At 39.8% G+C, this 16,549-nt stretch overlaps 1 protein-coding gene across 3 annotated transcripts in view; it reads right to left on the bottom strand.

Annotated features, from left to right (window-relative positions):
• Nucleotides 1-16,549, bottom strand: part of LOC143346520 (sodium-coupled monocarboxylate transporter 1) — a 57,380-nt gene that overhangs the window by 5,652 nt on the left and 35,179 nt on the right. For all 3 annotated transcript variants that reach the window (XM_076774677.1, XM_076774676.1, XM_076774679.1), the window contains 4 exons: nucleotides 8,589-8,991; nucleotides 6,085-6,259; nucleotides 4,469-4,620; nucleotides 3,737-3,877 (listed from right to left, as the gene is read on the bottom strand). In XM_076774677.1, coding sequence (XP_076630792.1) covers nucleotides 3,737-3,877; nucleotides 4,469-4,620; nucleotides 6,085-6,259; nucleotides 8,589-8,947 — 827 coding nt within the window. In that variant the 5' untranslated portion in view covers nucleotides 8,948-8,991. The remainder of the gene's footprint in view (nucleotides 1-3,736; nucleotides 3,878-4,468; nucleotides 4,621-6,084; nucleotides 6,260-8,588; nucleotides 8,992-16,549) is intronic.

Raw genomic sequence — 16,549 nt, 5'->3', positions numbered from 1 at the left:
TGTCCGCGCGTAAAAATTTCCAACGGATCCCGCGACGCCGGTATTTCACTCGAAAAGCTGAAGTTAATTAAATACAAATAAATAATCGAGGTTTCACTGTACCAAAAAAGTTGGACGTGCAAATAATTTTGTATTCGCTGTAGTAGACAGAGAGGCTATTGATGCTGTCGCGTGCAGAACCCGCGGAGATCGTTAAAGAAAGTCCATAAACGATCGACGAACGATCGCTAAAAGGACATTGTTTGTCCCGTGATTTCGATAAACACAGACGGAGAGGAGGGCGATCTATTACGGGTCAATCAGAAATGAAAATGACGGCTCGATAAGTGTTACGATTTGCATAATGCAGAGTGACTTGGTTATCATGCACCGTCACGCGATGCATGCTGTTGGATCATAATAATAACCGATAAGATAACAAGTGGCAAAAATTCTTGCGTCTCGGCAGCGTGACGGTGACTCACTCGATCACTCCAGGCGTGGTTGACCTTTTAATTGAAACGCAGTCCCGGATGACTGCTCGAGTCACGCGGGACAATTGACTCGTCAAAACCAACTAGAAACCAACGAGGATGATTTGGAGACACTGGTATTGGTCTAAGATCTATTCTTCGTTGGAGAATACATTTCACATTTTAACGAAATTTTACGTCAAAATACAAAATATGGAAGTCAAAATGTAGGCACACATCCACACATATAGAATTTTTTATATGGGAGTTATCATACCAAATTTTCTGATAAATATGTTTCCGAATATAAAAAAGAAGAATTTAATGAATTTCTGATAAGTCTTCGGATAAAGGAAATCAGAGGCGAACGTTTATACATATGCACAAACATTCACAGATACAGAATTTTTGTGTATGTTTTATTTTGAAACACTTGAAAATATCGAGAAATATAAATCACTGGGAAGATTCGTGAAGAGTAGTGTTCAGAGAGTAATGACAGAACAAGTTTTTGACCCAGTTTATAATATTAATCGAGCAATGGATCAATATAAAATTATATTCCGTATTTACAATATAATCAAATACCAAAGTATTTGATAATAGTCGAAAAAAGAAGATTGGAACTTCAGGAATACAAAAGGAAACGATCGATAGTGGAACGCGTCCGAATTTCTTTGAGATCGCCTCCGGAAGGATTTCGTCCTGTCGTCTGGCTCGAGGGGAAACAGTCGATCCGTGTATACACGGCGACTAAGTGATCCGCAAACTTTCGTTGCACCCCCACCCCAAACTCCCCGCTTCCGGGGCTGTAGCTAGAATCTCGATTCCAACGACAGAACACTCGACAACGCTCGTCCTTTTTATCAACGTCTCAATACCGTTTCTTTTTATTCACTAAAAATTAGACGAATCGAAAGATTCCATAATAAGAATGTGAATAGCAAAGACCACTGTATTTTAATAAATTAAGACTCAAAGTTAATGTGTCTCAATTTTGGTACACTGTAAAAAGGGTACTGTATTTCCCAATCGTTTTTATTTTATCTATTCGTAACAGATTCTTGAACTTGAATATTTGAATTTTTAAGTCTCCTTTATCTAGTTACGTTTCTTGTCATTTCCATATTATAATTACACAAGTCGTTAACGTCGATGATTTCTAAGTCGAGAGTTAATAAAATTAATTGTATGTATAGTACATTCGCGTTGGAGCGTTAAATGGTTAATAAGTTCAGTTTGGCGGATAAATTAGAAGGTTCGTTCCGTGGATTTCGTTAGGTACGAACAATTCCAAAATGGACGGTTCTTCGTGCGTGTTTCCGGACTAATCTTTGCACGTCGTAACGCGTGGGTTTATCTCCGCGATACTTGTTTACATATCTGACGCGTAAAATGCTAATGCGGTGCGTGCTTCGAAGCCGTACGAAGGGAAGGTCTGTGATTCTGGAAATTTCTGTATTCACGACTCAGCTCCGAAAGCCGTGTAATTTCGGGCCAAATTACGGATAGGACGGTGCAGATTTCGGATAAACACTCGGTTCCTCCAAGAATTTTGTAATTTTACTGCTAATGTATACGGCCCCGTACGCGATAGTGCACTCATTTCCTACTAAAGTGCGTGAAAAATGTTTATACTCAACGGGAATCGAAGAATTAATCTTGCCGGAATTGCTAATGATTTTCAGTTTTAATTATACTACATTAATACTGCTGAAGCGATTTTAGGAAATGGACCTAGGCTACTGTTTCCATGTTTCTTTTTTTGTTACGTTTAAATTTTTAACCATATATTATTTCCTTGGATTTTTATTTCGCTATTTTTGAGGTTCCGGGTAATAACAGAAATTTATCTTTATTCCTAAACTTTACTTCCATTTTTACTGAATATTTAATATCTTTTAAATGTACTATCATTACTATTACTATTTTTATACTAGTATTATCAGAATACCATATTGACAAGAATTCTAGAAGAAACAATAATTAAACTAGAACATTGGAATACCATTTTTATCATTAAACAAAATGTACAATATAAATCCATAATTTTATACGATGATATGTCCATTAAATTTATATAAAATTTATATTAAACAGATGCAACTCGCAGTAGTCACGTGTGGTTTTTAAACCGACGGGTGCACGAGATAAATAAACAAAGCATTACGTTGTTTGTTTAACGGCTTCATTTTTATCGGTGGTATTTGAATTTCGAGTGAAATATTACGTTCCATGCTTTTTTTAAAGTAATCCTCATCGTATGTTACAGACAATATTTGCATAAAATGCAGGAAATATGTTGAATAACGAAAAGTGCAGTTTTGAACGGGTTTCGAGGAACAGCTAGAATGTACGACACGCGTGTGGGTTATAAAATATGGAGCCGGGTATTGTTTACCGTCTATATAAAAATGTTTCATTTCTTTCGTTTCCCAATACTTTCTACAACATGGTATACTACACACACTTACGCGTAACACATATTAGCTGTTCACTACACTCGTCCAAACTGCAGTTTTCGTTGTTCAACATACTCTTTGTATCGTTCGTTTCCTGTAATATCCGATGAGTATCATTAAAAAAGAAGAGTCGAAACGAAATATTCCATTTGTTGTACAAACATTGCGAATGAAAATGATGCTATTATCCGAGTAACAATATTGGTTTTTAATTACAACGATTACAATATCACGGCGTCGTTCTTTTGTTTCGAAGAGTAAAATATGCCCATCGGCGGTTCGAACAAAGTCCACGATCTTTAGAGGAATACTTTATCCTGTCGCGTTAAGATGAAAGGGTTCTTGGAATAGCTTTCGTGAATATAATTGTAACAATATAGAAAGACTATCATTTGTTTACGAACGAGTCATGAAATCAGTCATTGTTCGGCGAATACTGTACAAAATTTAATATTGGAACTTCTTCTGGATCAAAATTGACGCATATTTTAATATTTTAGTGACAATTATTCGGGAATGTGACAATTGAAATTATAATTATCTTGACGCTATTTTGTTGATACTATTACCAACAGATAGGTAAGATTCTCACGATGAAAATGAGTCCAAACACAAACTCATTCGCACCATTTACAATTATCCCTTGCTCAAACGAAAAACCAAAATGCTAAAATAATTTCAAATACATATAATAAAAAATATTCCAAACATAGTCGTGTTTGGACTCATTTTCACCGTGGAAATCTCGCCAACTCATCGATACCACTCCCGCCAAGATACAATGACAAATATATAAATATTTTTAAATAAATTTTTACTCACGTGACAACTTTGCGCTGACTAGACATGCTGCAATACCTCTGCACAAAGTTTTGTTGGCAGCCAAAAATGGACAGGCTCATGAATAGCTGACCCAACGTCGCCGACAATGTAGTGACGCGTAGCGTTGGATCCAGATCCATACTGGAAACAAAGATCAAGGCTATTAGTCACGAAAACTTTCGACGATTTTCTCGGAATTCGTAACAGTTCTCTTTAAGACGTCTCGATACAGGAAGCACTCTGAGAAGGGTGACGTCAGTTTAGCCATTCAAGAAGTTTCGAAGTAAATGTAGACCGAGGCTAATTCTGCAGGTAACACATTCATTTCCGTGCCGTAAATCGGAGTTACTTTGTTCTTCCTGCTTTGTTCCCGCGTACGAACGATGTTTTGAACTGGAACGACGCGACGAATGTCGGGTAATTTTATTACTGATTTCAACGACAACCGCTGCTCCGTTTCCCGTAGTTAAACGAGGGAGCATCGAGGACCCCTTCAAGCGCAAAGTCACCCCTGTTTATGACACGAAATTCGTAATAAGTGAAATTATGTTTCCTCTATTCGCGATGGAGGATTTGAGAGAGAAAATTTTATTCGTTATTCGAAATTTCCATCTAAATGTGAATTTTACTCGGTTCTGCTTTAAAATGAATCGACACCGAGTATCGAATGCCCTCGTAGTGTTATCGAGTTTGATGTTTCGGAAGCACTCTGATTCGAATATTTACACATACTTGAAGAAATCCAGTCTGCCTCGTTCGTACGTCACGTTCAAGACTTTACTGGGACCGATATCAGCTGCGCCGCGTGCGATTATCACTAGCGAAACACCGATCATCGTCACACCTTGAATAACGTCTGAGAGAATGGCTGCTTTCAGTCCTCCCTGAAATCGAATAAATATCATTTTGTTACTATCACTGAAAAATATTATCCGATGCTTGCTTGCACCGATATCATAATTTGTTGGAAATTAAATTTAATAACTTTTCTTTCGTATACATGTTTTCGATATACGAACGGAAGTAAGTTTTATTTACATACTTCGTTCGCGTGTAAAACGATTTAACGCGGATGATGCCGCGGGTTAACGGCTAGTAATAAATATAAATTGATCGAAGAGAAAATTTTAGTCCAGAGTAATTTACAAAGTACCTGGACGTATCAATTTCGAATTAATGGGACAAAATCTGCTAAAAGTGATCGAAATCGATTAACGAGATTGATAACCGCTCTTGATGACGCACGCGAGCGCCGATTTGACGTCGAATTAAATCGTGACCTCGTCGCGACGCCTGCGAATTAACCGACGCCGTTGCTTTTCAGGCGACGGTCTCCTCCCTACCTTGCTCTTTACGAGAAACTTTACGGTCACATATGTCGTATTTACGATCCTTTCGGCCGGAAATGGGCAAACAGCGTGCCTCTCTCGAATTCTGAATAATTGATGCCCCCCTCCCCTCCTCGTAAACGGTGGATTCGCGACAACGATTTAAATGTTTCACACTCGAGGAAGCTTTCTTCTTTACGTTGGCACTATCAATTAGACGCTCGTTCAATAACAAGAGTCATTACACAACCGACAATCTCCATGCTTAAAAAATTCATTAAAACATCTGCTGGTTCAATATCTATTAAACATTGCTTTTTCGACCGTGATTTTACGTACACGATTATATAACGACTCTCGAGGTTCGCTAACAATTTTTTTGCTAATCGATATTTTATTACAAACGAAACAGATGGAACAGATGGAACCATACAGAAAAATTAACCAAATGACCCTAGACCTAGTGTTTACCCCTCGTACCATATAAAATAAAATACGTATCCAATATTTCTCGAGGCCCTGTACGAAGTTGATGTAAATCAAAGATTGTCGATCGTGTAATATTCGTCGAAAAAATGTCAGATCGAAACGAGCGTAATTTATTGGAAAAATTCCACGATACGCGTGTCTTTTATTATTGACATTTCTTATCAAGAATAATCGATAACGTTTACATTCCTAACGAAACTGTTTAAATATGCATTCCCACGTTTTTAGCAAAAGCAGAATTTTGTTCAGAAGCCAAATACAGTTTAGGTTTAAGAATTATCGTGCTCCATAAAATGAAACTTTTCGAAATTTTTCACGGTTACGAATTCGATTCTTCCCGAGTTTCCAAGTGGCCCCGCAGGATCGGAAGAATAGATTTTCCGTCGTTTCAACGAAATTCCCCCCGAACTTATCCAAAGCGTCGACGTCGACGAAAAGTTTTCAGAACCGGATGATGATTCGATTTCGTCGAAGGTTCGGTTCGTTCGCGATTGAAGCGCGCAAAGTGTTTCTATTCGACATCGTACGTACCATAACGGAGAAAATGACCGATATCGTCGTGATCCCGATGATGCTGGCCCAGTATGGCAGCCCTATCACAGCCTTCAGAGCGACGCATGGCGTGAATATCGTGACGGCCAAGTTCAGCAGGCTACGAATCACGTAGGAGAAGCTCGCCAGGCATCTGACTAGCTTCGACTTGAACCTGGAGAATTAGCATAATTGCAAGAGGTCTGTTCACCGGACATAATCGTTAAGCGCAAAGATAGACTCAAGGCTCGCGTGGTATCGAAGTAACAATGCCGTTCAGTTTTAAAATAACATTAATTTAATATTCGATTCGCAAAAGTGCCGTGTTATAGGATTTAAAGTCAATGAATGAAGGTCATATCTTTGAAAGTCTAATATCTACATCAATCAAACGATGAGTAGATAAATAAAGTAAAATGTGGGACGAATAAACACTAAATAAAATGCCGATCATTTAAAAAAATGTGGAATTCTCCATCGGGATGGATTCCCGATGAAAATATAAATCGAAAAGTTCTTTTCCATTTTCCATTCTGAGGCTTTGTTATCGAGATATGAGCAGTCAAGGTTTTTCGCGCGCAAACGTGCCACGAGTGGCCAGCTGACCGGTGTGTGCGCCAAAAATCATATCGGTTAACTTTAATTGCTTGAATCTCGGCAACGAATCTTCCAATTACAAAATGGTTCAGAACTTTTCGATTCCTTTTTACACGAGACATGCAAAATCGACTCTTGTAATTAAAATTCATTCGTGTCACGTTTATAATAAATACGAGACTAAGTAGTGCTAATGGTTAATCGAATGACGTATCTTCAACAGTTTCGCGTAGTTTGTCAATTAACATCTAATGAATACTTGTTGAAACGAGTAAATAAGGTATTTATGCTACTATTACACAACGAATAATTAGTCCAGCAAAGAGAATGTAGATAGTTTATTTTTCAAAGTTCGCGTGCTATCATTACGATTATTTAATAAAATCCAAAACTTTTGGATAATGTTTCAAAATTTTGACAGCGACGCAACGGGATTTCTTTATGCAGAGGAGCTGTGCAGTCGTATCGTTCCGACGCGTGGCCTGTCCACGATTTATGGCGGCGCTGCGAAGCGAACAGAAAATGTAAAACAGTTTCGATTTTGGAGAACCGAACTGGTATCGAGCAACGCGTACGCGGTGAATGTAAATTTTTCTGCGAACCGTCACGTGTCGTCGTTTTGATAAAAAAAACAGATCGGAGGAAAAAGATTTCTTCTCTCATGAAAGTTGATGTCCCGTTCGGAACTTCCGGGCAAACGGAAGATATTAACATTCCATCGGGTCTGTTCAAAACTGGAAGTGGTAAATTTCGCGCGAAGAGTTCATGTTTAAGAAAGGCCGCGAATTCGACGGTCGAACGGAGCGTTGTTTCTGCCGGGCGTCGTGATATTTCATCTTCCGTCGTGTCAATGCAATTTCCATCGTGATATTTCTTCCGCCATTGTGGCAACATAATTTCCATCGGGTCTGTGACACTTCGCAGACAGAAAGTTTGAAAGCAATTTATGCGAAAGATTATACCCGGAGAATACGAATTGCGCAGTCTACTGTTTCGTTAATTTACATGTAATTATAGCATCGATCAAACTTCGTAATGTATGCAGATCGGAAGAAGAAAACAGACCGAGCAGACGCGACTTTGAATTAGATTTGTTGCTGCAAACTTTGTGAATCGTTATGGTCGAGGAGTCGCCGGAAGATTTAGAATACATTAACCTTTTCATTCGGTTTTTCAGTTAGTTCAAATATTGTCACACGGATGCATTTACTGAAATTGCGAAGAAATATTTAAAATGGAGATTCTGGTGATTATTTACAGACGTCATAGATTTTGTGTTCGACAATCTTTCCCTAGGTGCTAGAAATGGTTTAGCTGAATCTTTTATTGTTGACTCGCAGCTTAATATACGTAGATGGTAGACAAACATTTCGTAATATTATCGGTTTTCGAAAGAAATTTCCAAAGGCGACATTATTTTTGAGTCAGTCAATCTGACGCAACTTCTTAACACGTTCAATACTACGTCATGTATATATGTATGACACTAATCTTTCGGTACTGTTACATCATTTTTCAAAGCATGCTATTTCAATACGAATGACACTATGCAAAAATTCGAGTGCTTGAAAGGCTCCATAGAATAATTAATCAGTACTACGAACAATCTATTCAAGCTACTTTGAAATGAAAATATTATTTCAAACGCTTCTAGTTGCAAAGTCTATCATGATTTATTACGTTGCACTGGGACCGAACTATTTGTAATTGTGACAGAAAAAACCTTATTTTTACAAACAATATTGGCAATACTGTGACACCTGAAAATTAAGCTTCTTAGCAATGGATCTGCCAGGCTATGAAAATGAGGACCAGAAAATGGCTGAAGTTTCCAAGCTAGCAATGTTTGCAGACACATGAAAAAATGTTCCTATCCAGGAAGAAGAGGATTTGCAAAAGATAATTACCTCATGTCCAGGTACTGATAGACGGACGTGATGCCGAGGCTGTAGTAAACAGGAACAAAGACGAAGCACACGATGGGATACGCGAGCAGCATGCCGTACATGGTCTCCCACATGGCGCTGCCCCTGTAGTAGAGTTCAGAGGGGTAGCCCAGGAAGGACCTGACGCCCAGCGTCCCTCGAGCGATGGATAGCATCATGGCGCCCATGGACACGTTCCCGGTAGCGAAGACATAGTCTGCTTTGGTGCCTTCCTTCCGACTTCCTCGCAGTTTGCCCCATAACGGTATGATGAACGAGATTATGATGCATCCGACGAATACCAGATAATCTATCACCATGGACGACGCGTTGATCGTCATCCTGGACTCTCCTGGTGGGCCGTTTCTGACTTTTCCCACAAGTTCTTCGTGATACCGGAAAAACGGAGGATGTCGATGTTAATTGGTGTCGTACAGCTTGCTCTGAACGACTTCGTGTTTGAATCTACCCGCGTGACAGCGTTCGAGACGCGGATCGATAGTCGGATATCGATCTGTTCGATTTATTTCGATTTTTACGCGGTCGGACGCGATGCACCGGCGCGCGTCGATTCGATACGAGTATACTGGTGTTGCTTGTACATGTGAATAGTATTGTTTTGTGCGAATGCGTGCGTAGATGACTGGTTACGCAATTATTCGAGGCCCTCTCGATACGATCGATGCGACGGCACGAGTACTGACTAACGTCGTCCGTTAACCACGTCACGTTATTATGCTCAAGACTCGAAGCGAGACGGAACTATACGCGTACAGAGTTGAAAAAGGATGAACGGTGACTATCTTGCCGGAACGTGGTGGGGGCCAGGGGTGAGAGTGGTAGGGGCTAGAACTGGGAAGACGGCCAGTCGAGCTTTTTCTTATCTTCTATCGCGCTATTGTTTATCAACGCCACACCGCGGTAACGCGTTTGTACGCACGTTCGGACCATTTGCATATCGACCCGGGATCTACCCTGGATCTATGGCCGATCGTGAGTCCGTACAACGACCAGTCGGTTCACCAACCCAATTATTCGAAGCTGACATTTTGTCGTCTCGTTGGAGATATTTGAACGTGAATACGTTTCAACATTCTTGGAAGAATTATTTTTTGAAACGCGTAGGAATTTTTTTATCATTTCTTCCGATCTTCTGGAGTAAGCACCGAATTAGGCTGTATCAGAGGTTCGTCTTTGGAAAGTTTTATGTATTCTTTGGAATTCGATGTTTCGTTCTGATTTTATTTAGGAAAAGAGTCTATTTTGAGATTTGTAAAGAATCCAATTAATTTTATACTGTTAAAAATATATTTTATGTAAAATGCAGATACCATATGAAATATCGTTAATGAATTTGAAGATCCTGATTTAGATAATTCGAAACGCTTGCTCGATATGCAAGATATTCAAATTATATTCACTAAATATTTGAATCGTCGAACCGTTGGAACGAATACGGAAAAATTCGATAACGAGTCCCGACCCTAATCTGCATGCTTGCGCTCATATCCTCGAGTTCGATTCCCCTAGTTTCCGACATTACAATGCGAAATCAATCGCAGCTATTTACCTTGCTGCGTTTAACCCATTTCGCTCGGCCGATTGACCCAGCAAGTGTTTTGAACATGCTGCCCCACCGAACCGTGGGTATTTCATATGCGAATCGAAGAATTCCAGCGGCAGTATTCCTTTGAGTTCGATTGATATAGATCTGCCAGCCGAAACATTCAAAACGAACCGAATCTCTTTGACTCTATTTAATTCGCGGTTCTAAAACTGGAACGATATTTGAGAATTTTTTTTGTGGAAACTATCAGACCCCCCGGTTACAAATATTTTCATCCATATTTATACACGAATCTTGTCAAATAATCAGAATTTTTCGAAAATTATCCAGTTTGTTGACGTTACGCATTATTGCGTAATGAGTTCGAAAGAAGTGTTCGCGTTTGATACGATAACTCTCGGTCTGGTCATCAGAAATGAAAAGGTCATAGACATTCTTAATCTGTACAAGTATGGTTATCGTTTATACCAAAATTAACGCAGATATCCACAAATTTAGAAAACTGACGTTCTACAATTTCGCAACTACGCGATGAGATTTTTATTGCAAAGAGAACTCCACAAACATCGAGCTGATTTCAGTCATGAATAATAGTGAGTCATTTGCTTTATATGCACATAAAACTCCGAGCCGATCGATCATTTCTTTCTCGAAACATGTCAACAACCTGGAAACAAGTTCTTTAGAGAAAAAGCTTGGAAGTTCGGTTCAAATTCTACTTTATATTTATAACGTTACAACCTTGGCGTTTCGTACAGTTTGAAAAATGTTATTTCCACAAAAAAGGAGTTTAGAGATTTGTATATCCTAACATAAAATTTTCAAAATCCACTTGGCGAACATATTTCCAAGAACGTAAACATTTGAAGAAGATAAAAATTGAGAAATTGATTTTCTGATATTTAAGAGACAGATTTCGGAAAGGAGTCGATTTAGTTTCACCTCGGGACTAGACAGAGCCCATAAATCTGCGGAGACAACTATTTAGTCTCTTGATCCTTCAATTTCGATAAGCAGGAACAGCTGTCTTCGTTTTAGCGCGAAATTTCATGCAATTGAAGATAAGTCGAGGATACGGTTATCGGAGTAGCCGAATTTTTTGAGAGTTTTACCCCGGATTTGGATCTCGATTCCTCTGTTTAGCGTTTTAACGAGACAAACTGAATCCTCGTAGATATAAAACTGGGTCACAGTTGTTTTTGTTGATTCAACTGTTGATGGTAGTCTTCCAATTTTTGCATCTTCGCTTAATAATAGGATATCGAGTATCTCCATTTTGTTTTCGACGATTCGAGCAAATCTCTTAGCAAGTAACGTTCGTTTCGAAGAGTCAAATATTTGGTCGATAAATATTCTCGTTTCTAATCTAAATAACGAGAAATCTTATTTTATACATTTTTATATCAAAAACCTGGTAAGTGACATACATATGGAAAAAGAAACAAAATGGATCGTGTCTATCGCGAAAGAAATATTCTTCCGAACGTTCTATAAATAAAGCATTGGATACACAATGGATCAAGAAAAAAAAGAAAATAGAACGTGCATGTTTCTTTCAATTTTTCGCAACTCGTCCTCCACCCCCTGTAGCGCAGATACGAAGATCACCAAGACGTGACGAATTATGCAAACATCGATATCGTAACTGGATTCATCTGCGCCAGTTCAGCTGATACATCGGCCTTATAAACAACGCGGCGAATATCGCCAGTGGCATATGACACACGAGCCACTTGTTTTCTGCGTGCCCATCGAAACTCGTTTAGCATGGTAATTAATTGTCAGTCGCTGATCACCCGATGAATCATCGAGAAAGACGATCGAGCCATTCAACTACGGAGAGTGAAACGCAGAGCACTTTCACCGAGCAAAGGAATAGAAAAGCGACGACGAAAATCGATCCTTTCGAAGCCAACGGACTCTTTTCGTCGATGCTTACGAACACGTGGAAACACGCGTTAGAATTTTAATTATTTCCATAATCAACAGCTGTTTAAATTGAATAATATGAAGATATAAACGAGCCGTTTCCATTCGACAATTTTCACATCGACTTCTAAGAACGCAATCTTCGAGGGAATCGATTCCCAGCGATTCGAATGAAAAATCGATTGTTTTTTCCGTGAGAATCGACCGTCCCTAATGAGGATGTTCTTGGACGTAGCACGCCTGCAATTTTCCTACGGAAACTGGACCGTCTTTGGAAACTGGTGCTCGAGGGTAGCTCGACCGACTCGGAAGCTTCGATCCCGATCGAAGAAAAGGCTTTCCTGGCTTTAATCGCCGCGGGTCGAACTCGCAAGTCAGCGACTCGTTCGCCGTGAAATCACAGGGGAGGGAACGAACCACTTGTTTGGCCAAGACACGGCGAAATGGATGGCGCCACGGTTGAATTCTGTTCGTTCATGCAGGTATATCAAGGGCCGACTCGCCTTCACAGAGATCAGACGTCTGCCTTCTACTTAACAGAGGAGGGTCAGCGATGGCAGACGCCGATTGCATTAAAATTGCTATGGGACGGCCACTCTGTACTGGGAACGTTTTCGATTCCGCTGGAAACTTTAATCCTCGAATCGATTTTCCATCGAAATACATCAAACGAATGGAGCTATTCCACCTTCAAAATCGTATATTTCAATCACAAGCTTCGAACTCTAATTCGTTGAAAAATTGTTCAAGCTGCCATACAAAAATCAATATTAACGTTGCATCCTATTCGTTAAAACGTTGATTTTGTAAACACAATTTAACCGAATAGTGAAACGGTCGCTTCTAAGAATGAATGGAAGCGTTGGGAAGAATTCGTGATTACCCATCAATGCACTTGTGAAAAAGATAATTGTAGTCACGACGCCCGAGAACAATGTGTTCGGGTTAATTAACGGCTTGGCCTATCAGTGATGTTTTTTCGTTAAAAACGTTCAACAGCACGTGATGTTTTGACCGTATCATGTGATCTCCGGACATAGTGTTATATTAATGTATTCTCTTCCTCGGGCACCTATTTCATTTATCGTGACGCGCATTAATTTTCGTTTAGATGTAATTGTCACCGTCCCAACAAGATTAGAATCTGAAACGTATATATTATCTAGAACGTAAAATATAGGAACTCTAGATCGCAAAGTTAAGCAAGAGATTCGATTTGTCGGGATATACAGACTCTATTTTGCGGGTTCGTTCGATGAAAAGAAAATTGTAAATGGAGGCGGATCGATCGCCAAACGAGACCGATGTACGTTCGAATAGCGGGATTTAAAACGTATTCATGCAACTTTTCTCATCTCTTACCAAGAGTCTGTTGTTTTAACCGCACGTTACTTCGCGCGACCAGGAACAATGTCGGCTGCACAATGTGAAACGCTGACGAAAGACTCACATGGGTGGCGGTGTTTTTAGTGAGGAAGCAGCCAATGAGACGGCCAACCGCGGCGCTGAGTAAATGCGAACCCGGGTGCTCATTGTGACGTGCACTTTGGAACAATGAGACGATGGCCTTCCTTTTTCGCGGACATTTGTCTCTTAGATACCTTTTCGCCCTTCGACACCTCCCTCGTGTAAAATTTTTCTTCCACCTTTTGTTCCTCGCCTCTTACATTTGACACGGAGACAAGGGAGCTGAAAACCTCGCGCTAGCCATGATAGTGCGCCACTTTGCCGTGAATCGGTCTCCGCGACGCTTTTTGTTCGCGGTTAGCGTGCATTTCTCGTTCAGGGAGCCTATAGAGTTACTAGGAACAGGGTTAATTTGCTTATTTGGAGAAATACAGGGTCAAACAGATTCGTTAACGAAAAGCTTTAAACTAATATTATTGGGATGTGACTTTGTATTAGGTAGTTTATTTTAGGTATTACCAAGCTCTAAAGTGTATGAAATGTAATTCTAGGTTACGTAAATTAATAGTGAAATCATGGGTGAAGTTGTGCAAGGTTGCATATATCCCTAACGCAGACTTAAGCGAGGTACTATTGTATACATTCGTTTGTAACTTTCTTCTTAGCTTAATGAGTTTAACCATTAAACAATTTCTCTGTAGAAACTATTTGGCCAAGCCAGGGAGATAGCATAGTTAACAAGTGTCATCAGATATTATTCAAGACAAGAAAGATTATAGAAGTTTGATAAGATCCAAAGTCGAACCCTAACAATTTAACTTGAGCTATACATTGGAGAATAAGCTTTATCTCGAAGGATAAAGTCATCCATCGATGTCAGTGCAACCATGCGCTTTAATGTCCCACAAATTTTGACACACCCTGTCAACACACCTTACCTTCAGGCACATTACAGTTTATTTCACGACGTTTTCAAACTACCGAAAAATCGTTTCACTATTCTGAATGAAAACTACATTATTTTAGAGAATGATTCATGGACCTAACGATAGGAAGGGCCCACGCAGCGTTTCTAGCATTCTATTCTCGATCGTTGCCGCTCATTGCACCAGAGCCTCTTGAAATTTCCTGCGAAGCTCGTCACAATGCCAACGAAGCTTCAGAATGATTTCCTGAAAAGATCTCTCCTGCCAAGAAGCCGTTTAATAGCCTCGCTCGTAGGAATCCACGTCATAAAAGTCTCAAGAAGTTTAATCGACCGACGAACGTATTCCTAGAGGCACCCGGAACCTCTAATGTTGGGAAACGTTGAAATTGAAACGACCGAGTAGCTTCGATCAACCTCCTTGTCGGATACGTTGCTCTCTGTACCGGTTGCTTTCTTGAAGAGGAGCTCCCGTTACGGTTTCTTTTCCGCGGTAGCCGTTTTGGAGAGGTACAAAGGAACGCGAACAATGCGGATCGCGCGCGGAATACGTGGGAATCGGGACCGGATCAAAAGCATTTCGGTCGAGCGTGCAAATCCCAACGAAATGTTTTCAAAGCTGTCCGTCGGAACTCGACCAGCTCATTGGACTTCACCAGAGGTCAAGTCGAGCGAAACACTTTCCGACGATTATTCCGCGTGTATCGACGCTCGGGAATCGCATTCATGGTATCTTTGATCGCGGTTCTAGAGAAACGCAAAAATGCCGGAACGCTGGAAATGCATCGCGGTTACTTGCGAAGTTCTTGAATCGTATGAAAAAGCGCTAAAATCACGCGGAAGCTGTTTCACCCGAGCAGAGAACTACCCAAATTGATAAAATTATTCAGCGATTTTTCCGAATTTCTTAACTCTGCCTATTTTTCATTCCCCGAGCCACTATATCCACAATGTTTCCAATTTTCCATGTACGTTAATTTTCTTCGTAGAATTTTTCTTCTTGCGTGGCTTCTAATAATAAATGATAATATAATTACGCAAAAAGTTACGAGTGATTCACCGGCGGTGTCAATATTAAAATTAGTCGATTATTCCCGCGAACGAATCGTGAATTTAGTTCTGAGAAGCAAGGAAACAAAAAACGCGAGGATTAATTTCACGTTGCAGATGCACTGATGGCGCCCTTACTCGCCATTCCGTCCTTTTCAATTATTTCCTTCCACGTTACTCGACATCATCGAGCAAAAGCAGCAGGCCCTGACGAGGTATTCGCGGAGAAGCGCTCGTCGAGATGAAAAGAGGCTTCCCGGGGCACATGACCGTTTACTCTTTCGCAACGCGCGATTAACTGAAAACTGTACGACAGAGAGAGAGGAAGAGTGGGGTCATTCAGTTTATCATCCGCGATAAAACACGCTTAAAGTACAAATTTTCTGTTGTTTTCCTGTCGTCGTTAACAAATTTAATGCTCGGATTACTGATTAATAGGATTGGCTTACATATAGGCAAACCATTCGAATAATAAGTATCTAGTAATAATATGGTATAATAATCTGCTCATAAATGGTTAAAACTGTAATCTGGTTGGATAAAAAGAAATTAATAGCATGAAATTTTACACGAAATTTCCGTCAAATAACGCAATTTATTGTAAGTCATGGAAAATAAAATTAATTTCAATTTATTAAATCGAAAATTTAATGACTGTCTGAATTCAAAATTCGTAAGTTGTGTCCAATCGTTAGATTTCTTAAGAATTTTATGAATTCTCTTACAAGTTTCTTAAGATTACGGGTAAATACGAGGGGTGATTTCATCTCCCAAATATGAAAACGAGCCAAAATAGTGTAGCAAATATTTTTCGACGCTTAAAAATCACCTCCTTGCTTGTATTTAGTAATAATAATGAAATTGGAGAGGTACGAGTTGGGCGATCGGTATGCATTAAACAATTCTTTTCCACTTAGATGCGATCTATGCTTAATTACCAGGGTAACTTTCCACTATTCTTATCGGCGGTGTCAGGGGCCACGGGCGAACCGGAAGATCATGCGCGCGAGTACACTATGTTCTCTTGGCAAACATTAGCTCAGTTGGCCAGCGATTAAGGCCCAT

Source organism: Colletes latitarsis, chromosome 10, assembly GCF_051014445.1.
Source record: "Colletes latitarsis isolate SP2378_abdomen chromosome 10, iyColLati1, whole genome shotgun sequence".
NCBI lineage: Eukaryota > Metazoa > Arthropoda > Insecta > Hymenoptera > Colletidae > Colletes > Colletes latitarsis.
This window is presented reverse-complemented; position numbering and strand designations above follow the sequence as displayed.